The sequence below is a fragment of the Idiotropiscis lumnitzeri genome, chromosome 6 (genome assembly GCF_059441095.1).
Source record: "Idiotropiscis lumnitzeri isolate Australia: NSW breed Sydney's pygmy pipehorse chromosome 6, RoL_Ilum_1.0, whole genome shotgun sequence".
NCBI lineage: Eukaryota > Metazoa > Chordata > Actinopteri > Syngnathiformes > Syngnathidae > Idiotropiscis > Idiotropiscis lumnitzeri.
Genome location: NC_142396.1, coordinates 7,830,170 through 7,853,940, shown reverse-complemented (window position 1 = coordinate 7,853,940; position 23,771 = coordinate 7,830,170). Strand labels below are relative to the sequence as shown.

Genomic DNA, 23,771 nt, shown 5'->3' with positions numbered 1-23,771 from the left:
TGTCTTCTGGATTGAATGAGTTGAATGGGATGAACAATCCTTTTTTTTTTAATTTAATTTTTTTTTTTTTTTTTTTAAATAAATCCAACGCTTGTGTATTTTCTATGATTCCAAAAGCCTTCCTTGACGAACAATGACATCATGTTCGTCAAAGTCCACACTCCCTGGGACACACTTTGCAAGTATGCAGAGCAGATGAACATCCGGATGCCTTTCAGGTAACACAACACGGGATTTAATCGCACTGCATATTTTCTTTCAGTGGCTGTAAGCTTCTTTAATGTGTCTCTCTCTTTTCCTGCGGAAGGAAAAAATCCCACTTTACAGACTGGAAAAGCAAAACCTTGGGCAGGTAAGTCTTTTTGGGGTGTGCTATTTTTCTGCCTGAAAGCTAGATGGTTGAATGTCAATTAAAAAAAAAATAGGCAGGCCTTGAGGTTTTTCTTTTCAGCATTTTAATAACAACATAAAAATAGAAAGGGGTGAAGGAAGCCTTCTAAAATGCATTTGTGATGAAATTTCATTTTTGCCATGTTTGTCTCAACAATGAAAGTGAATTAAACAGTCCAATCATGTCAAGAATGAAGCACCCTTTTCACAGAACAAAAGTGTCACTCACCCACAGTGACGCTGATTTTCAAAAAACTATATATAATCTTTCAGTCAAATAACAACAAATGGCACAGGCTTATTTGCATCACTATTTTTAGGAGGATGCAGCCACGCTTTGAAGTGATGTTCAAGTGATGTCCAAGCTTCGCACAGGACTCCAAATTTCTCTGTCTTATCTCAGCAAGCAGACAGAAGCATTGCGGTGACAAACCAACCACAACCAACAAAGCGGCTTTGTTTTGTTCGGTCGGGCGAAACATTCCAGGGTTGAAAAAATAATGCATCACTTGAAAAACTGCAAATATTTTATTATGTTATCTGACATGATGGTGGAATTTCAAGCACAGTAATTATATATTTTGGCAGACCCATGTTACTGGAAAATAGTCCAAATTGTACTTAACTTTTCATACCATTTGCCAAATATAAAATCGCTTGCGTTTGACTCTCCAGCATGAGGAATGACAACCATTAGCTCTGGCTCACAGTCTTTTCTAAAACGGTTGTACTTAAATAAAAACTTGGACATAAATATGTCTCTCAGTGTACTAATGGTCTGTCACTAACTCACATCCCTGTAAGGCTGAAAAAATGGACCATGTGCAGGCGGTGGCAGCTTGCTGCATCCATATCGATACTTATCTCTGAGTACCTGCTTTCTTCATAGCAGACAAACACTCTGTGCTCTGAGAGCCCCATTTATATTCGTCTAATCAATACCTGGGTGGCAGCATCGTTAAGTCATTTTACAATGCCTGAAGTTGAAATTGAGATGGCTCACACGATGTGAGTCCGGACCCCAAATGGAATCAGTTTGAGTTATGGAGGGATGAATTTCATAGTGCCAAGAGGATGATATTTCGGCCCTGATAAGCCACGTGTATTGAGAAAGACTGCCGTGAGGAGTATCATGAAAACAAATGTCTACTTCAAATATTATTTGCCAATCTTCTTCTCATTGAATGCTGTAGTCAGCCTATACATTTTTGCTTGCGATGACAGTCTTGTGTCCAAGCTACCCGGAGCAGTATAATTCTGACAGACATACTGCACTAACTGATGAAACACCAAAGACCGTTGTAACTGAGCTCTAGTTTTTTTTTTTGTTTTTTTTTTTTGCAGAGGATAAAGAATATATGCCGTCGGGGATTCTTGAATGCTGATGCTTGTGTTTGAAAATAAGTTGTTTAAAGGTGTTTAAGTACTGCGACATCGATGCTAGTTTCTTAAGCTTGTTTGTGGCGGTTAGCGTTGAGTGTTAGCATTAGCCCAGAGGATTTTTGGAAGACAGAGTTATGCAGTTTGAGTAAATACGCGTGTAATTCTGTTTTATATGAACATGGCTTAATAAGGTATTAAAGCCTGTTGTGTTACTCTTTTGGAGTATTTTTAGTTTACAAGAAGAAACACTGTCATTCTATCGGGGTCGCTGTTAACTTGTGAAAAACTCAGTCAAATTTTCCTGCACTATTGTCATTTTGATTAAATTACATTTCTCTACTTCGTTTCCCTTTTTTTAATATCCAGTTTTTGAAGTGCATCCGCAGTGTGGATTGAGATGTCAGGGCATGTCGGTGCTTGAGTAAAAGTTAATGATCCACTTCATAATGTCAAAGTAGACAATCTTCATGTTAATCTGCGTGGTTAATCCCGTCCTGCTGTGCTCCATCTGTGCAGCCGCTTTCATCTGAGATGTCGTCAGATCAAGAGCTGGCTTCCCAGAAATCCCATGAAGCTGGACAAAGAGGCCCTGCCTGACCTGGAGGAGACCGACTGCTACACTGCTCCCTTCAGTCGAGCACGCATGCATCAGTAAATCACTCCGGTGTCAACTATGCACACGCTCAACAACATGCGCACTTCTGCTTGTTCGATTATTGTTAATTAAGGGTGGATTTCGTCATTTAAGGGCCCAAAGCAAGCCCAGTCATGGCGCTCTTCACGTTTGTGTCGTACAAAATGTTTGAGAAATAATGTTTAGCATTAACTTGTGATGTGTGAAAGTGTGAATTTCCGAGCGAGATTAAGTTGTTAAAATCCTTCTTTCAAATTATCATTCTAACAAGGGCATAATCATTGAGGATAACAATATTAGTTTGCCGTCTTTAATAGTCACCTCTTCCTGATGAGGAGCGGCACTCGTGTCGCTCTACAAATCATCTCTTACTGCATTCTTCCACGACAGACTCTGACAGCAGTGCGACTGCAATTGAAAGGGGGTGTCAGAGTCTTGCTCTTGTCGGTTATGCACTTTCCGTGCCACTTTCAAAAGGTTAAAACCTTTGATGGTTTTGAATTTAAAAAAAAAAAAGGAAAGATTAGTTGCATGAGGATGTGACAGCAACACATACAATAAGACTTGGAACGTTGTGTATAAACAATGAATAAACCAAACATTTGAAGTGTGAAAATGAGTTGTGAAATATCTCAATTTGGATAATATTAATATCTATATTGATATCTACTTTTCCAACCAGCTTCACTATCAACAACAAAGAGACCTTCTTCTCCAACTCCACCAGAAGCAGAATCGTCCACCATGTCCTGCAGCGCACCAAGTATGAGGATGGAAAGTTGAAAATAGGTATGTTGTTTGAATAAATGCATACAGGGCATAATATATTTTGTTTTCTTCTGCCTGTGTTTAAGGCACTAAAAGCATAAGGCAGCTATTAAGTACGCGTAACACTGAATGAAACTTTGATCCTGGTGAATTGGGATTGTAATTTTATTACAGCCTTATTTACAACACTATTCTAAACCAAATTGAGTGTTCCCTCCACTGATATTTAGTCAATATATTTTCTTTCAGCGTGCTGATGTCCGCTGCTGTAAGACAGTATTGACAGTTTTACATGGTCGGTCCAGTCCAATCAGCATCAGGCGCCTTTTGGCACTCAGCACTTATTAAATGTACACTGGGCACCTTAGGTGACATTCTACCTTTCCGTATTTAATTAATACCACTGTTCAATAATGTGGATCCATGTCTTTTTTTTTTTTTTTTTAATTAACCGTATTATTATTGTTCTGTTACATGATCCTGTTTTGAATATTCAGTAATGCCTTTCTTATGTGATAGCCAAAAGGTTCTGCTAATCAAAGCCTTGATTATGAGGAGCTTCAACGGATGCCACATGAATATTTTCATAAAGTCAGTCCACTCCCCAATGAGACATTCAACCCTTCCTCTTGATTTTGCTTGCTTTCCATCAAGGGGGGAACACTCACTGCATAAATGTGATTCACACACTACAGTATCCCGGAACGTTGCATTCCTTTTCTGGATTTTACAGCGTGCATAAATGATGGCTGGGGTTTAAATAAAACCGATGGCTAGCGGGATATTTTCTGGTGTAGGCAGCTATTTAAAATTCATATTGTTATAACGCCTCTCATGTGTTTTAAGACTTGCATATGCTGATAAATTGTTGTTAAGTTGCATTCTTTCAATACACTGCAGAGGCTCAGCTGTTCACTGATTCAAATTATAATCTGCAGGTATCAACCGGTTATTGGGCAACAATACGTATGAGGCCGCCTTTCCTCCACATGAGGTAAGAAGTTTAGAATTTGTGCTGAAAAGTGCGACAAACTCGTGCTTGTCTGTTCTGTTTTTGTCATCAGGGTGGATACAAGAGTAGACATCCCATTAAGACGCATGGTGCCCAGAACCACAGGCACCTGCTTTATGAGCGCTGGGCCCGCTGGGGGATCTGGTACAAGTATCAGCCTCTGGACCTCATCAGGTACTCTGCTTTTGGATGGGGTGACTTTCCACCGCGTGAGCTTGCGTGTTCAATTTATGAGCCACAGCTTTGCTTTAAATACATTGAAGAAGAGACAAAGTCATTACAACAATATATATGTCTTTTAAAAAAACCACAGTATTTTGACAATAAAACATTAACAAGGTTTATTCATTTAAGAATTTTTAAGTTCGGCCGGATAAAAACGTTTAACGGGCCGCATGTGGCCCCCGGGCCGTAGTTTGCCCACACCTGGATGAGCGGAACAATAGCCAAAAACAGAACAGTACCTCTTGATAGGAACCAGATTTGATCATTTAAATGTGTGTAAGTGTGCTGTATATAAGGCAGGAGAACCAAATGATTGCTGAAAATCAATAATAAACAATGTATTTTTTTTAGTTAACTCATTCACTGCCATTGACGGTTAAATACGTCAAAGATCTATTTTTTTTTTTTTTTTTACTTGGCTGGTAGTGAATGAGTTAAGAGAAACTGTATAAATATCAAAATTAATTATTACAAGTTTACAATTAAAAAAAGACAACTATACCTTTTTTCTATGGAAAGCTATAAATGTAATCCGCTACCACTTTAGAGTGCCTCATTGTTGGCGCTGAGTGTAATAATGTCGCTAAGAGATGGCGGAAAAAATCGGACGTGACAGCTAAAATTTAGACAGTGGCGTGGCTTCTTTACTAGAGTGCCTCATTGTCACAGTGAAGAAAATCTCTGCAACCATGGGATAGACTGAAGCCATTGGAGGCTTTAGTTGAATATATTTTCATGGCTCTTACAAGTAGTTATGTGGCAGCATAAGAAAGATGCTCCACAAAGTAGCATCCATTTTTTTCAGGTCTTAGAGTATTTGATTCAAAGTGTTTTCAGTGCATTCACCGTGCACGCCCACTATTTTGAGAGCCAAATGGACAGTTTGATGTTTCTCCATGCTTCACTCTAACAGAAGTGTACTCTGATTTTTAAAGAGTCAGCGGCTTGTGCACATTTCAAAACATAATTAAAACAGCACCGGATTTTAGACAATTGATGTAGCAGCACGCTAATCATCATTATTGGTTTTCATCGCCGCATCATATTGCACAACACATCCTCCTCACATGTCGTCTGCATCACAGCTTCACTCTCAATAAATATGATCGATGGCACTGTCTTCTCTTCTCTGTCGCTGTCAGGCGCTACTTCGGAGAGAAAATCGGCCTTTACTTTGCGTGGTTGGGCTGGTACACTGGCATGTTGATCCCCGCTGCTCTGGTTGGTGTGTTTGTCTTCCTCTACGGACTCTTCACCATGGACTCCAGCCAAGTCAGGTCAGGTGACACCGCCTAAGTTGCTCCAGTGATGGATGCATACAGTTCATAAATGTTTTTTAAGTAAACTGTGTGTCCCTTCAGCAAAGAAATTTGTGAAGCAACCACTATCACTATGTGTCCAATGTGTGAGGAGACCTGCAAGCCGTGGAGGCTGAGTGACAGCTGTGTCTATGCAAAGGTCTGCGATTTTTTTCTTCACACATCTTTTTTTGAGCAACAATTTAAAAATGATATCTATGGAAGTACAATTCGGTGCCACCATGCTCACTTTACAGTCAAATTCACATTGCGTTTTCCTGACTTTTCTATGTTCTGGGAGGTTATTTTTATTTTCGTTAATGAAAATTAACGCAGTAACTAAAACTGAATTTGACAAAACATAATTGTTATTGAAATAAAATAAAAACAAAAAATTACTTAAAAAAAAAAACAAAGCATGCCTACATCCAACTTTAGATGTAGTATGCACTACGCTTATTGTCTTTTAAAATTCAAAATGTTTTAAAATATTTCTATAATTTTTTTTTTTACAACGCAATACTTACCAGGGATTTTTTTAAAATCTTGCACACAAGTAAAACACTTAAAAAAAACACTAAAACTAAGCGTTTTTGCTAAAACTAAAACTAATAAATACTAACAAAGCCGCCCTTAAAACTAATTAAAACTAACTCATAACGAAATCAAATCTAACTCTAATTAAAATTCCCCAAACTATAATAACCCTAATTATAACATTATTCCTATTTTTCTCTCATAAAGTTTAATTATTCTTTTTTTTTTTTTTTTTTAATTTGATAAAGGTGGGGCGAGATTTTCCCAAATGTATTAAAACTGAATATCAATTAATGTGAATACTTTCTGCAGTGCAGGCTCGACTAGTAGGCAATTTGGCTAATGCTAGGGGCACTCTGGCCTCTGTGGGTGCCAGAAAATTTAATTAAACAAAAATATTCCCATTCCCATGCACTGTCTGTGTTCGTCTGTCTCCGGTAGCTCACTTGGACAGACTCATTGTCTAGCGTAGGTCATACTTAATTGCTTTTCATTAATGTTGTAAGACCTACACCGAGTGGCCCTCTGATTTACCTTAATGGAAACAAGAGAAAGGCCAAATAAATCAATATGATGCAGTGCAGTTCAACACCACTGCAAACAATTGCGCCATTCAGATCCTTGGCAGGGCATTGCTCACAAAGAAACTAATTAAAACTCTTCTACTCCAGCAATGTAATCAGTGTCCATAAAAAGCGCTTTATTATCTTTGTAAACGTGGAATTTTTATGCAGCCCTTCTATTAAATGTCATTAAACGGTGTTGGATTTATGTTGTGTGCGGTAAGTTTGAATATTAATATCGTCTGACACGCCTGCATGTTTGATTGAAACCTGTGCTGTGTGTCAAGGTGACCCATCTGTTTGACAACGGTGGCACTGTTTTCTTCGCTATCTTCATGGCTATTTGGGGTAGGTCCATTCTGTTTTTTTTTTATTGTGACTTTTTGGAATTCAATTCTAATTAACAGTCACATGCCAGTTGTCATGCATTAACTGCATGCTGTGTAAAGATGATTTACTGTACATACAAGGTATGTGTCGGATCGTGATGATGGCGTATTGCAGCTTTCCCAGCTATATTGTGATTGTGTCGTCGCCTGTGAATGTTACTGCAGCTTCTGGCCCTCATCCATTTTTCTGTCAATGTGAAAAATAATAACCTGGGCCCAGAGTGTTCTATGTTTGGGCTAAATGAAGGCAGTGGAGTGTTGGAGAGCCCAGATAGGTTCCGGCTTGCTGACTGTGGTCCATATTCAGCATACAGACTTTTGGCAGAGTCGACCAAACTAGGCAGTGCTGCGCCACTGAGTGCACTTGAGGTCTGATGTGTGTACCCGTGTACGTGTGTGTGTGTGTCTGTAAAACATTGTTTTGCCCAGGGGAACCAATGTAGTGTGCTATTGTGCCTCTTTAAAAAGTGGGTCAAGTTATATTAAACTTCAACATCTTTAACAGCCGTCAAAGCTGTTGCTTTTGAAGCCAAAAATTGTTATGACACACGCTGGCCATGACCGTAGGTAGCCCTGAACAATGTAATGAATTCAAAAACACAGGTATAAAAATAACAACGCTCCATTTTGACTGACTCAGTAAGAGATTTTAAAAGATAGATAGATGGATAGATGATTTATCTCGGCATTCATTTGTTTTAAATCACAAAAACCTGGCATTTGAAGTAGGGTGTGTAAACTTTTATATCCGCCGTAGGTAGGTAGATATCAATAAATCAACAAACGTCAGGCATAAGAAATTAAAAACCTTTATAAAATGGTAATAACACACTTCTCAATATGATATACTCCAGGCAAATGAAATGATTACACTTTACATTTCCAACAACTCTTGTTCTGGATGTCATAAGAATGTGAAAGAGTACCCCATATTGTAGCTGATGTGCGTGCTGTATCATGAGATACAAGATTTTTTTTACGGCGTAACCTGAATAATCCAGAATACATGACAGAAAAACAGACATCATCACTGCTTTAGTATGCTTGTACAATCACAATGGTGTGTCGGAACAAAAAAACCAACAGTGCCTCCAGACGGAATTGTTCCATTTGAACGCTTCAACGTAGAAATGGATCTTTTTCCATCAAAAGAGATTGAGGATGAAACACTGAATTGTTTTCTTTATCCAAAGACTGAAGACGTGTGAGCTGGAGGCTGTAATCAGCATCACTCATGACTGCCTTGTTTTTGCGATGTTCCCTTTGGTTTCACCCATAATTTGCAGACGTGCTTGTGTTGTACCTCAAATCAATAATGATTTGATCAATAATGTGATGGCTCCCCACAGCCACCGTCTTCCTGGAGTTCTGGAAGCGGAGGAGGGCCGAACTGACTTACGACTGGGATCTCATTGACTGGGAGGAGGAAGAGGTCGGTCAGCAAGAGCCGCAATTATAGATCCCCTCACGCCTTGTGGTCCCCTTTTATGATTTTGTGCTGTGCCTCGTCTAAATATGACACCGCCGTTGTGTTCTGCTAAAATCATCTGCAGTTCAATAGTTCATAACCAGAATGTGTGTCGTTCACCAGGAGGAGCTGCGGCCTCAGTTTGAAGCCAAATATTCCAGAGTGGAGCGAGTCAATCCCATATCTGGCAAGCCTGAGCCTTTCCAGCCCCTCTCCGACAAACTCAGCCGGCTCATGGTGTCTGTGTCCGGAATATTCTTCATGGTAAACCCTTTGATCTCTTAATAATCTGCCCATTGGGGCTTTTCGACTCACAATGAGCGTGGTATTCTGTGTGCTGCCACTGTGGTGAGCTGATGTGCCAGCTGCGGCATTGCATCACCCCCTGCTGGACAAATCTTCATAGCACAATGGAATAATAAGTTAATATGCAGTACATCTTGTTGTATTATGCAGTAATTAAGTCATTTAGTAATTAAGTAATTAGTCAAAAATTTTTATTTAAAAAAGAAATGGATGAATTATCATCACAGAATGAATATGGTCACAGAAATTTAGCGTTTTGATGCATTTCCGCATCCGCCTTTTTTTTAATCTATTAAAAACTCATCTTAAAATTGACGCCCTATATGAAAGCAATGAATTATTTTATTTGATTTTTAACCCCCCCAAAAATCTTGAAACAACAGATAAGATACAAAAAATGCCCCCCCAAAAAACAACCACAATTATCTTTTAATTATAATACGATTTATATCACGATTTCGGGCGCGGGGGCAATCAGCGAGTTTAAAAAAAAAAAAAAAAAAGCGAAAATCAATCAGCAATTTGATCAGAAGATGTAAAAATATATCTTTTCATAGAACTTGTATAAATTACTCTACAGTCAACCCCGCGCCCGGCCCATGAATATCGAAAATGCACATATAATTGATGCCCATTGAAATTCATCTGAAAACATCGTAATTTAACCCCAGAAATTCAATTCAAATCCATACACTACCTACCAGCTACGCCAAGTAACCTACGCCTGCTCCTTTTTGACAGTTCATCAAAAATGACCAGTCAGTCACAAACCTACACGAACGCTATGACATTAGAGTCAATCACCGATCTCAATCCAGTTGATCAGCGGTCGCCCTGGAAAAAAAAAAAAAAAAAAAAATGGATTCATCTCCAATTTTCACAGCGCTAACATCCTATCTATATATCCTCTGCTTAGATTTCGCTGGTCCTGACAGCCGTGTTTGCCGTGGTAGTTTTCCGTCTCATTGCCATGGAGAAGTTTGCATCTTTCAACTGGCATTTTGTGAAGAAGAACTGGCAGTTTGCCACATCTGGCACTGGTGTCTGCATCAACTTCATGATCATCATGTCGCTCAACGTGGTGGGTATCCAGACAGGCGCATCATCTGTTGTATATACCTCTTTTAGCGCCAGTGAATGTTCTGCGAAACGTTTATTTTTCCGGGAAATGTCATATCACAGCCTGAAAGTCCAATTTCTTCATTATTTGTCACTGATTCTCTCCTTGGTGAAATTTGTCAGGTGTATGAAAAGGTGGCCTATCTGCTGACAAATTTAGGTGAGCACAGTCCACTTGCTAACTTTGTCAGAACTCTTGTCCCAGATTGTTGACAAGCCTTAATTTTTTTTTTTCCCCCCTCTTGATCGCACCGTGACCCCGTTATTTCCCCCCCCCCCTGCAGAGCATCCACGGACAGAGTCTGAATGGGAAAACAGTTTTGCTCTCAAGATGTTCCTCTTCCAATTTGTAAACTTGAACAGTTCCACGTTCTACATTGCGTTCTTCCTGGGAAGGTAGGCCAGTTGCCATGAATCACATTTCCTGTTTTTACACTGGAGAAATGTTGGCTCATGCAAAGCGCTTACTTTTCCAAATGCCATGTCAGTATATCTGCCAAAAGGCCTTTCCTTTCCCTTGTCAGTGTATGGTTTAGACGTAGAAAAATATTTGAGAGCTCACAATACGTTTTACATGTAGCAGCATATTTCCAGTGGGAAGGCCAAAAATCTTTCCATTGGATGGACATTTGTGTCAATCCGCATTTGACATGATTCATAGGAATGAATCCTAATACAAGTTGTATGTGGCATTCATCCAAACTTAATGTTATGTATGAAGTGGCGGTTGGGGGTTCGAATCCAGGATTCCGGCATGGTTACATTCGGTTGGTTAATTATAAAACACTATCAGGTGGTGACCAGCATTCTAATCCACCATTCATGTCATACTTACAAATGGGTATGTTTGCAGAAAATGCAATTCCTCTATGTGATGTCACACATATTTACAAACGCCTAGAGGTGTTTAAAACACGGCATTTTATTCAACCTAATTGAGTGTTCATCACTGCCACTCAAGAGTTCAGACGTGTTCCTCTAATTGAATTTCTAAGCTAATGTTGCCCGTCTCGATCTCTTTAGGTTTGCTGGCAGGCCTGGAAAATACAATAAACTCTTTAATCGATGGCGACTGGAGGAGGTGAGTGCAAGCATGCATCCGCTTAAGTGGGTGATTATTTGAGCTGTGACTCAACCCCCTGTGACTTCTGTTTTTTTTTTTTTTTAAAGATATCTTTGCAATGATGCTCTTATTTCCTTTGACTAAAGAAATCATCCAGCCATTAAATAAGCTCCTTATTAAAATGATAAGTTTTCTTTCCCCCCATGAATTGAAATGATTTGAAATACAAGGCCTGAAGTCGTAATTTAATAATATCTCTTTTGATTTATTTGATTATTATTCTTGTTTAAGTGTCACCCGAGTGGATGCTTGATCGATCTGTGCCTGCAAATGGGCGTCATCATGTTTTTCAAACAAATCTGGAATAACTTCATGGAGCTTGGTTATCCGTAAGTACCGGTAATATTTTATTGTTTTTTTTTTTTAATTCTTATTTTGATTATATCTCCTGCTTGTCAAGTGTTTGTTTTCCTCCAAATTGTTGTTGGGCTGAGTCACTAAGAGTGAGGTGTCATTCTCTCAGCTTGCTGCAGAACTGGTGGTCTCGTAGGAAGATGAAGAAAGGTGGTGGCGCCGCGGGGCAAAATGTGGAGAATAAAAACCAGCTACCTCAATGGGATAAAGACTGGAATCTGCAGCCCATGAACGCGCACGGCCTCGTGGACGAGTACCTTGAAATGGGTGAATCAGTGCACTTGTTCAACAATGTGTGTTATCAGTTTTGATCGTGATGAACAAGGCTATCCCGACGACATGCGTTCGTCTTACAGAGCCAATGAAATGTGAAATTCTCTTCTTCATAAGTTCCTATGGGAACACAATTGTTGTGATCCTTCAACTAAACAAATGAAGAACTTATATTTGTACTTATGATGCTGTTTGCTAAGCAATTATAAAAAAAAAAAAACATACGCTCATAGCGCTGTTAATTAAACATTTATTAATGCGCTCCTAAAACTGCTGCGTTTAAAAAGTAACCCCAATTAGCTGAAATTACAAACCCAGCGGTAGGTCCAAAAGAGATGTTGCCAATGCTGAGTTAATTATACCCAGCACGTTGAGAATTTGACCAAGAAGGTTGAGCCAGGAGTTTAATCCAATAATGGGTCAAAACTAACATTGTGAAGTATTAAACCAGGTTGTACGGTGTGCTAATTTTTTATATACTGTTTATTTTTTACATATATATGAAGCAAATAAGGAAAGCACTTTTTACCAGAGCTGGGCTCTTGACCCTTTTTTCGCTCGTCAGTCCCCCACCCTCCAGCACCCTTCTGGCCTTGATCCTGCGGCCTTATGCATAAAAATTGTTGGCCCCGGAGACAAGGAAGAATATCTTTTTCAGAAAAGCAAACTGTAAAGAGTTTATTTTCCAAATGAATTACTGCGCTATTACATAAAATCCATTACAAAAAAAGAAAAATGATTGTTGAGCTGTAGTCCGAAAATGTCAAAGCATTACTGAGCAAAACATTTCGTCTCAGTCCTCCAGTTTGGCTTCACCACCATCTTCGTAGCTGCGTTCCCGTTGGCTCCGCTCCTGGCTCTGCTCAACAACATCATCGAGATCCGTCTCGACGCCTACAAGTTCGTCACCCAGTGGAGGAGACCCATGCCTGCTCGGGCCACAGACATCGGTGAGCCTGATCGCTGACAGTCCCGTTATGTTTCTTCTATTTGACATCTCAGACATTTCTCTAAATATAGCTCAATATACAGCAAGCTCCACTTTCTGAAATGTTTACGTCGGAGGTTCGAGTGCGTTTGAAAATGGTCGTGAGGAGACGTTGCCTCCATTTCTGCCAGACTGATCTCTTCCGCGTTCATGCACGCCCTTTACGGCGCAGGCGCCGCGGCGGTAGACGCAGCAATCAGTTGCTGAAGCTAAAATGGGAATTGAAACATGCTTCGACCTCTGCTCGTTCCTGATTGAATGTGTTTCTCCGTCGTGGTGCGTCCTGGACCCTGTCGAATCGTGCCCGAAACCTGTGGTCGGCTCACCCGAAGCGCCACAGTATTGCTGCCCTTGCACTTTCTCCTACGAGGGCTGCATCTCGCTCTTTTGAGGGGATTTCACACTCCTTTTGCCCCCTCAAGGATTATGTTGTTAAATGCCCGGTCATTGACAAACAAAACGTATATCCTGAGGGAGTTTTTCCTTTCCAATGACCTTGATGTCCTCTGTCTGACAGAGACTTGGACAGCCACTTGTGAGTTTAAGGCTTTAATTGAATTGTTGGCACCTAACGGTGTCTTCTTGCACTCCACGAGGACTTCAGGCCATGGTGGATGAACAGTGAAGATTTTTAAAAACAATTTTAAATGTATAACGGCGTATAGTAAATCTCCAGCTTTGAAGTCACTACCTTTGAAGTAGGCCGTGCTGTCATTTACCGTCCTTTTAAATACAATAAGGACTTTTTGAATGACTTTTAAATGTCTTGGACAATATGATTTCCAATCACATAACAGTTTTCTTTGATGTCTTCTTTTCCTGTGCTTCTGTTCAGTCTGCCGCTGGTCGGTTCGCTGATGCCTTTGATGAGCTTTGTGTTCCCTCTTCAAACACAAAGGAACTCACCTCTTGCTTCCACGCATCCTGCCGTGCTATGCTGGATTTGGTTGCTCCATTCAAAACTGTGTAGTCAAAAGCTTGACTATTTTCGATAGATTGCTTAATTTTTCATTGATAAGGTTTCTACGGCTAGGACTCTTGTTTCAAACACCACAGTTGATCCCTCTAAATTCTTTTAAAACGGTTCCCTTGACATTTTTAAACGATGTGGTTTACCAGACTAAGCCATCTGGCTCCTCTTATGACTCTGTTCCTCTGCATCTCTATAAGGAGGTTCTCCCAAATATTGGTAAATCAGTCTTGGCCATCATCAACAGCAGTCTGTCTTCTGGTGTAGTACCGCAACAGTTTAAACATGCCATGGTGCAACCCTTGCTCAAGAAACCTGGCCCTGATCAAGATGTACTGTCAAAACTGCCTTTTATTTTTTTAAAATCTGGAAAAAAATAGTGCATATGCATCTTTCTTAGATGATGATGATGATGATGCATAGCACAGAGTCATCTCAAGGTTTTAATGACATCCTCTTGGCACATGACACTGGAGTCTATGTGTCTGGTTTTGTTGGATTTTAACTGCTGCGTTTCATAGCATGGCTCACAGTGTTCTGTTGGCTCGTTTGCAGCACCAGTTGGGCATTTGTAGTAGCGCCCTTGAGTAGTTTAGAAGCTGTCTGACAGAACGTTTTTGTGTTCGCCTTGGTGGCATGTCAAATGGTGTTCCACAGGGTTCAATTCTGGGGCCTCTGCTTTTTTTCATTGTATCTGGTCGCCTTGAGTTCCATCTTAAGGAAAAATGGTCTTTCCCTCCACTGCTATGTGGATGACTTTCAGATCTTTGTGCCGTTGAGCAAAAAAGACAGTTTCCCTTTGAGGCTACTTTTGTCCTGTCTGGAGGAACTTAATACTTCAATGACACTGAATTTCTTAAATTCCAATGATTGGAAACCAGAAGTGATTTGTTTGGTCACAGTAGCCCTTTTATTTCCCATCCTGCTGACTTGGGCCTCCTGGGTCCTTTTCTAAAGCCAACGGTCTCGAACTCGTGTCTTAAACTGGACAATGATTTTTAAATTGGACCGGCAAATCGGTGCTGTCGTTACATCCAGCTTTTCTTCTCTTGGCAGCCAGCTAAGGTCAAGAATCTCCTTTCTCAACAGCACTTTGAAACTCGTGCCTTTGTCACATCTCTGCTTGTTTACCGTAAAGCACTTTACACTGCACTACGCTGACCGGTGCCGCAGGTCGGGCGACTTGACGCTATTATAGGTACCAAGGACTAAGCAAAGGCTCAGGGGGGAGCGAGCCTTTTCCATTGCCCGTCTCTCTCTTTGGAAAGACCTCATGCTAAACGTTAGGCAAGCGCTTCCTACCTAAACTCATCTTAAAACATTTTTGAAACTTACTTAATTACGTATTGTTTTTGTATGCTCACCCAATATTGGATTCTCTGTTTTGCAAATCTACTCTGCTTCCTTATCAGGTATCTGGCACGGGATCCTTGAAGGTATCGGCGTGCTCGCTGTCATCACCAACGCCTTTGTCATCGCCATCACCTCAGACTACATCCCTCGCTTTGTATATGCCTTCAAATACGGCCCCTGCATGGACAGGGCATATCGCCATGACGATGAGTAAGATTTCAAGAAAACAAGAAGGGTGTGAATTGTGCCAGCATGGTGATTTAGCGTCTGGTGTGCTAAATGTCTCTTTGGCTGTACAGGTGTTTGCGAGGCTACATGAACAGCAGCTTGTCTGTGTTTGACATGAGCGTGCTGAAGAACAGCAGTGAGTCGGAATACTGCTGGTACCGAGACTACAGAGCCCCCCCCTGGAGCAAGGTGCCCTACGAGTTCACTCTGCAGTTCTGGCACGTTTTGGCTGCCAGACTGGCCTTCATCATCGTCTTTGAGGTATGTCCACTCTTCGTTTTAAAAACAATGTAAAGTGAAAGTAAGTGTGTTACATTGTTAACAACCCTCATAAATGATCTCAGATCTTTATAAGTCCAGGTAATTTATGCAAATGGAACTCAGCGTAGTTTTCCACTCATCGGCTGTTAGAGAATAATTGGACCTTCCCAATACCATAACTGTATTTTTTTCCACAAATAAGAACAAAGTTCGACAACTTCAATCTTCTGACATTTGCCTATTCGAACCTTGGCACCCGCAGCTTTGCATTTTGGGAAAATGATTTTTCTCTTTTTTTTTGCGGACAATTTTTATTTAATGTTTTTTTTTTTTTAAATATTTATCAATTTTTTCAGTATTTTTATTTATTATTTTTTAAACTCAGGATGTGGTCACAGGCCGCAAATTCCTCTCTTTTTGAGAGCAGTTTTGAAATTCTTTTCCCAGCACCTCGTGTTTGGCATCAAATCCTTCATTGCGTACCTCATTCCGGACATGCCCAAGGACCTTTGTGACCGGATGCGCAGGGAGAAGTACCTCATGCAGGAGATGATGTACGAGACGGAGCTGGAGCACCTGCAGAAGGAGCGCAAGAAGAACGGACTGCGTTATCACCACGAGTGGCCTTAACTTTCTCACCCCTCACATGTCCACCCAACGTCGTGCAGCCCTCTACGCGATTCACCAAAGACTTCACATATGACACCCCCCACCACTCTAAAGCTGCTTCACCGTGAACACTCCCTCCCTCGCCATCTGTTGCGGAGTTGGCTCGACCCTCGTGTTCCCACACCCTCCCCGATCCATCGCCTGGCTTCGTGCGGCAGCATCGTCCCACTTCCGCCGTGTGTCACGGAATCAGTATCACCTGTAATGTTTACTATGCAGATGAAGGGCTCCAGCAGTTCACTTCGTCAGCCATCTTGCACTCGCTCTCTCTCTCTTTCTGCGTGGCAGCTAGCACCTCGTCTGCTTGGACTCGCTGCATGTTTTTTCGTTTTCTCGCCCAGCATCAGCAGAACTGCCGTGGTTTGCGCTCGTTTCCAAATAGAAAGGACGTCGTTCCTGCAAAGTGACTGCATATCGCCCTCAAAGCATGCTGAATACTCTTTGTGGCAAAATGTAAAGCAGCAGCACTCATCGTGGAGAATTATCTACGGCAGCCTAGAAAGTGCATGGTAGTGTTGTTGCCGTATCCCTTCTTGGTGCCTGGTTTGTGTGAGCTCTGTGCGTGCGTTTGTTTTTGTTTTTTTTTGGTTTGTTGTGCTACTGCTGAGCTTGACTGCCTTGAGTTCGCGGGATGTGAACTTTTAGCGATATGATTGTGCCTACAGTTGTGCGTCGACATCACGTGTGCCTGTTTGTGCTGCACGTGCGCTTTCAAGTGCAACAAGTCCTCGCTCCTCTTGCTCTGCTGAAGAACCTTCTAGACACTCCCGAGCGGGTTTGTTTTGGACGTGACTCACACACTTTGGTACCCACTGTGGTCTAATGGCTCTAAAACAACAGTTTCTGTCGAAACGTAACTCCCGTTATGAGCAATGTATGCACGCGGGAGCTGCAAATGTGCTTTTCCCCCTTTCTACGCTCATGGCCTGTTTTTCATTTGTTATTGGAAGGGCTGGGGCATGGTTGAAACTTGGATCGTTTGGACATACCTGTGGCTTGGATGTTCACTGCACAAAGAACATTGATCCACTGTTTCTCACTCACGAAAAAAAAAGAAAAAAAAAAGCACTTACACATTTATTCTTGAGCAAAGAATCCTAGCCAGCTGCGGTTTTTGCTCCGCTGAGATGCTAATTGTTGTGAAGGTTTCAAAATTCGGTCGTTTCAAAGGAAAGTCGCCTGTCATTGTCTTTACCCAACCGCAACGACTTTCAAAAATAGCAGTGATACATTTTGAGGCCAAACCACAAAGCAGTCAAAATTAGAAACAAAAATATACTTTCTAATTTCCAGTCAGGATGTCAATATACTCACAAGAGTATGTATACAAGTCAAACATTCGACAGAAATAACTTTGTCACTATGCTTATTGCTTTATGGGTCAAATTTTCATGAAAAGTACAGTTCTAAATTTGGACGTGCATCGTTAACGCTGGAGATTCCAACCTTCCATACCATAATTTGCATGATCAATGTTACATTTCCACAAAGCCAATGGGGGATGGAAAGAAAATGAATACAATGTCACTAGTGTAAGGAAAATTTTTTTCTATTATTTATTTATTTTTTTCTGTTAAGTAATCTAATTATGTTGCCGTTCTCTGTATATATATTTATGAGTCATAATGTATTTATTAGTTTTCCTGTTCTTTTCTTTTTGCTGCTTGTACTCACCCTCAGATGTCCTGTCTGCATTTCTCAGGTGTTCTCTGAATGTTTGCTGGTGATCAGTTTTTCAATCATATTTCCTACAATACAATCAAACGGTGCGTATGCAATGATGTACCCAGTAAAGCTTCTTCTTTTTTTCTTTTTTTGAGGGTTTAGTAAATTAATCTTAATAATATTACTTCTGACATTTAATGTCCACTCCAAAATAAATCAACCACCAAACTTTTATTTTTCCACTAGAGAGAGACTCTAATCGTTAGGACGCTAGTCCAGATTCCCTGCTATGTGAAGATTGAAAATCTATGCATGTTGTAATCCTTGTACAGTCCAGTTTGCATGATTTAGTGCCTCCTTTGGGCAGCGCTAACATCAATAAGTTTGTCTTAAACATATCACAAACACACATTTTTTCAGTACAGAACTGGGGATTTTGTAAATCCCCAAAAAGTCGCATGTTTGGTGGAAGGAGTGAATTTTATACAGTGCCGCTATTTTGTAGTTTTAAAAAAAAAAACATTCAATACGAAATCTGTTCAAACTAAGTCTTACAAATCTCGACCCATCTTGAAATAGATGTTTAATTTGGAGTTCTGTTCATGGATGAGCTCCTTCACACAAGTATGAAGTCTGCACAGTGAAATAATGGTGTCCCTAATGCCTCCTACTGCTGTTGGCAATAGCACAAAGTGAGCATTGTAATGATTCGTAATAACAGCTTGACATTGGACTCTCTGAAAACATTGAGTGAAGTGAATTTCCTCGAGAAGTGGATGCACAGACGCAGAAGTGTTCATTTGGATGAGCGGTAGGATGTGACGTGAGTGTATTAGTAACATGGTTTACTTCGTTCTTGTTTACATGTAAAAAAATAAATAAATATATATATATATTGAAATGTATAAAAATAATGTAACATAAGATCATTTGGATATCACTCTTTTCTGTAATAAACCATTGATTGTATCTTTTGAATTGAAATCTGTTGTGTCTATTTCTTTTTTAGTGTTACTTACACTAAGGGGGACAGTATTGTGATGGGCCATATTTCAAAACTACTCGCACACACACTATTGAAATGCTCTCATACACACAATTGGAGTGCTCTGAATGCCTGCGAGTGGACAAAAATTTGTGTCGTGTAAGAGTACTGTACATGAGTGAAAACTTTCGATATTGTTTCATGCGAACATGTGAGTTCAAAAAAATTAAGTTGTGAGCGAAAGTATTTCATTCGCATGTGAGACTGTTTGCGTTGTGTATAATTGAAAGATACGCGTGTGAGATTGTTTCAGAAGTGTGTGAGAGCTTTCAGTGGTTCACATGAGTTAAGAAAAATCAATAAAAGGGGTGTATCAGTAGTGTGTGAGGGTATTTAATTAAGTGTGAGAGCTTTTCAGTAATGCATTCGACTAAAACAATGTGACCGTGTGAAAGTATTTCAGTAGTGTTTATGTGTGAGAGCACTTCAATAATGCATTTGAGTAATGAAAAACTTGAAATGTGAGTGTTTCAGTGGTGTGAGGGTATTTAATTAAGTGTAAGAGCTTTTTAGTAATGCATTTGAGTAAAAAAAAGTTAAACTGTGAAAGTATTTCAGTAGTGTTTAATTATGTGTGAGAGCTTTCTGTAATGCATTTGAGTAAAAAAAATTTAATCTGTGTGAAAGTATTTCAGTAGTGTTTAATTACGTGTGAGAGCTTTTCTGTAATGCATTTGAGTAAAAAAAAATGTAAACTGTGTGAAAGTATTTCAGTAGTGTTTAATTATGTGTGAGAGCTTTTCTGTAATGCATTTGACTAAAAAAAATGTGACTGTGTGAAAATATTTCAGTATTGTTTAATTAGTGTGAGAGCGCTTCAATAATGCATTTGAGTAATGAAAAACTTGAAGTGTGAGTGTTTTGGTGGTGTGTGAGGGTATTTAATTAATGTGTGAGAGCACCTCAGTAATGCATTAGAGTAAAAAAAAAAACGTTACTCGATCGCCAGTGTTTCAGTAGTGTGTGAGCAATAAAAAGATTAAGTACGTGCAAGTGTTTCAATAATGTTGAGAGCATTTCAGTAGTGTGCCTGAGAGAATTGAATTTTAGTAGTGTGTGTGCCTTGCCTGATATGCGAACAAAAGAAAAAAAACAAGTTTCGGATCGATACACGAATATCAACATTGGTAGAAATAGTTATTCCCGACACCAGTGTGGGCCATGCTAAATGTTGACTATTTAATTGGATTTGGTGACAATTCCCAAGAATTTAACCCATTTAATAACAAAACTGAAGCCTAATTATGCAAGAGGAGTTCATAGGAGGCGTACAAATTGGTCTTGATCAAAACGATTGTTGTCCAGCCTTGGCTGAGGTCGTTGCACTACAGACTGACGTTCCAGCAAGTCTGTTTATTAAGTGCTGCGTCTGCACAAAAGAATTTTGTGGATTCTGTTTATGGAGCAAAGTGATTTATTTCTTTGCTCCCTCTGCAATTACAAACCAAGATTCCACTTTCCGCACATACTGTCCATACGACCCTGATGAAAGCATGTTTTTCTATGGTAAAACTACAACTTGAGAAGGAATAACAGCTTTTCCGCTGATGTTTGGGAGTCCAAAAGAAATCTGCTGACATTTCTTGCAGTTTGGAACAACACGTCTATTCTTTTATGGACTTGCGAATTTTCTGCGTGTTCGGGCAAAGCAAAGTCCGTTTACCTGCTCGTGCGAAAAGGCACATCAGAGTCGTTAATGAGATCTTATCCTCCCACGCATCCTGAGCAGCAAAAGCCACGGGAAACATTTGATACTTTAAATCCTTTTCCATTTGAAAATGACAACTTGGACTAAAACAAGCATGGAAACGAAGACAGATTTTAAGAATTTAAGTCCACAGTGTAACTGCTAAATCCAAAGTAATCTCCTACATGTCCGTTAGATTCTTGGAAAATTAGACAGTGACTACTCAGCTGGAAAATGGTGAATGACGTGCCTGCAAGTGTGATTGATTGCTCTTTTCAATTAAAGCAGCAATTTTGATTTGATGTGCACAAATAAAAAAATAAATAAATAAATAAAAAACATGCAGAAAAAAGTCCAGCGCTACCTTTTACAAGTTGTGTCAAAGTGTGGAGTAACACAGAACACATTGAATATAAATACATTTAAAAATTATAAAATGATGTCAAAACACAATTTCATGAATTTTTTTGTCAAAACTTTTAAACTGTCTAAGTGAGCAATTTACAGTCTGTTTTTTCTCAGCACTATAACAAAATGACAAAGAAACCGCGGAACATTAGTACTACAAATTAGCACTACGTTATATTACAATAATCTTTAACCAATCACGGCTCACCAGTTTTTTGAGTTTGGTTATGTGACATTCGCACGCTGAGTCGTGATTGGTCATTTTCTGAGCCCTGAGCAACTTGTGATGTCATTTTCAGTCGACTGCTGGTGGCAAAATGGCCGCTCCCTGAGATGGATGAAAATGGGTAGATTTTGTTGCTTAATTCATATTTCACAAACATAATAATAATCCGACTATTTTTATTTTTTTTCCTATGAAAGCCATATTGGATTTTATTAGTGATGTGGGGTTCGTTTTCCACCAAGTTGAAACTCACAGCACTGTTAAAAATGTACTTCATATGTGGACGAACCCCTCTTGTAAATTGTCAAAATCTTTCTCATTTTTTCCCTATCTGTAACCCAAGTTTCACACTCCACTTTCCCTTTCATGCACCGGCAAGTTATGAGGTCCTGGTGGCTGTAAGTGAAGCTACATGATTGATACTACAGTACGCACATGGCATACATAAAGAGAGCAGCTTAGATCCCATAGTGGTCACGGCTATAAATCCAGCTAAAGTCACACGTGAACAGACCAAGATGGTCGGAATGACCAGTATGGGAGGCATACGAGTCACAACGCTCAAGTCTAAAATAAAAAAAAATAAAAAATCATCAGTTGTTCCAGAGAGTGCTTTTATTGCTCCGTAATGCTGAGATATGTTTCACATTAGGACGCCCAATGTGTTCACCAACAAGTGAAACGCAATGAAATTTAATTAAAAGTTTCGAATAACATCACTCCTGGAACGGCCTCTCAAATTAGACATGCTGATTTTGTCAACAGAGCACAATGACGACCCTGAGGATTGCTCTCACGGTTTTCAAACCGTTGCAAGATGAAGTGTATTGCTGAGAAGAGAAAACTTGTGCAAACAAACTAAATACAACTTGCTTGTAAATGTCGATAAAATGGGATTCCCAGGCCAAGATTTTCATTGAGGACTATAAGTCTGGTTATTAAATGCTTTTTGCGGCTTTTTCTTCCAAAAGAGAAAGTAGGGTACAAAATGGAAAGAAAAGACACACCGGAGGCTGTCCAAACTCACATGCAATGTTGTGAGACTCCAGCGGTGTCCTGTATTTGTCCACTTTTATTAGAACTGGATATTGGTGAGTGTTCAGGGCCGACGAAGCTTTCTCTGCTTGCCTCAGCACTACCAGGAGGACTGACCTACATTTACAAGTGAAAGTCTAATATTTGTTCTATGAAATTGTGTTCAGGGGCTGTATAAAAAAAATAAAAAAACGCAAAATTGTTTCTCTCCATTAGCACTGTGTTTCAGTAATCTGCAGTTTGTACACAGAGGATAAAGAATATATGCCTCTGAGTATTGTTATGTCTTTCTATATAAATGTGTTGCTGCACCGTTTGTGTTCAAATGCCTTTTTTTAACACCATCGTCTAGATCAGGCGTGGGCAAACTACGGCCCGGGGGCCACATGTGGTCCCTTAAGTGTTTTAATCTGGCCCGCCGAACTTGAAAAAAATTAAATGAATAACCCTTGTTAATGTTTTATTTTCCAAATACTGTGGTTTTTCAAAGACATATATATTGTTGTAATGCTTTAGTTCACTTTCATTTCAAATTTAATTTATTTTTTTTCTCCAATGAGGTGAGGTTACCAAAACACCCCATCCATCTGCTCCTGGTCCGGCCCCTCTGTCAAATTTTAGAACCCATTGTGGCCCGCCAATCAAAAAGCTTGCCCACCCCTGGTCTAGATGCTGTTTGTTAGCCTGTCGATGGCACTTCCCATCATGTGTTAGCGTTAAGCTAACACACGTTTTAAATCCAAGATGCTTCATTCTGTTTAGTTTGACATTAAACCTCAACTGGGAGCAGCTTGAAGCCTTGTTTTTGGAAATGTGTTCAGTATGCCAAACTGCTGGCTGTTGTGAAGTTCTGCTTGATTTTGAACTCTTCCAAGATGATGTACGTGACACATTAGCATGCTGTTATATAGCTTTTTGTATCATATTGATGGTGTCTATAATTGCGATGTGAGTGGTGCTATCGAGAAGTAGATTAAGGTCCCCCAATGCAGCACCCGCCACAAGTACTGGGCTGTGTTTCTTCATTAAAGGCATTGCAAAGCGCAGCACTGCGGGCTTTTCTTGATGGAGAGCATGCACCGAGCGCTTATTAGGTCATGTTCTCCGTGAGCACCTCGGCAGGATTGATGTTGTTCACGCGGCACAGAAATAAAACGCAGCTAGCGAGGTAATCATGGAGCCCGCTGTGGCCGTAGCTATAAATCCAGCTGAACTGCCGAGGATGAAGGAGTCACAATTCAAGTGAACGAATCATCGCAGGGTTCATTCAGATTGTCATGAGGGGGGGCGGGGGGGGGGGGGGTTCTGTTGTGTTTGGCCTCAAAGAACGCCGGTCTGCTATTTTACTTTTCGGATGTAGAGTCCAGCTCGAATAACTTATTTCGATTTGAATT

At 40.1% G+C, this 23,771-nt stretch overlaps 1 protein-coding gene across 3 annotated transcripts in view; it reads left to right on the top strand.

Annotated features, from left to right (window-relative positions):
• Window positions 1–18,954, top strand: part of ano3 (anoctamin 3) — a 34,165-nt gene extending 15,211 nt beyond the window's left edge. For all 3 annotated transcript variants that reach the window (XM_088298266.1, XM_088298265.1, XM_088298267.1), the window contains exons 5-25: window positions 118–218; window positions 308–352; window positions 2,290–2,424; window positions 3,090–3,196; window positions 4,114–4,169; window positions 4,240–4,361; window positions 5,555–5,689; window positions 5,774–5,870; window positions 7,098–7,158; window positions 8,549–8,631; window positions 8,791–8,931; window positions 9,890–10,054; window positions 10,216–10,252; window positions 10,377–10,488; window positions 11,116–11,173; window positions 11,447–11,544; window positions 11,679–11,836; window positions 12,640–12,792; window positions 15,213–15,363; window positions 15,453–15,642; window positions 16,090–18,954. In XM_088298266.1, the coding sequence (XP_088154392.1) occupies window positions 118–218; window positions 308–352; window positions 2,290–2,424; window positions 3,090–3,196; window positions 4,114–4,169; window positions 4,240–4,361; window positions 5,555–5,689; window positions 5,774–5,870; window positions 7,098–7,158; window positions 8,549–8,631; window positions 8,791–8,931; window positions 9,890–10,054; window positions 10,216–10,252; window positions 10,377–10,488; window positions 11,116–11,173; window positions 11,447–11,544; window positions 11,679–11,836; window positions 12,640–12,792; window positions 15,213–15,363; window positions 15,453–15,642; window positions 16,090–16,272 (2,388 nt within the window). In that variant the 3' untranslated portion in view covers window positions 16,273–18,954. The remainder of the gene's footprint in view (window positions 1–117; window positions 219–307; window positions 353–2,289; window positions 2,425–3,089; window positions 3,197–4,113; window positions 4,170–4,239; window positions 4,362–5,554; window positions 5,690–5,773; window positions 5,871–7,097; window positions 7,159–8,548; window positions 8,632–8,790; window positions 8,932–9,889; window positions 10,055–10,215; window positions 10,253–10,376; window positions 10,489–11,115; window positions 11,174–11,446; window positions 11,545–11,678; window positions 11,837–12,639; window positions 12,793–15,212; window positions 15,364–15,452; window positions 15,643–16,089) is intronic.
• Window positions 18,955–23,771: the final 4,817 nt, after the last annotated feature.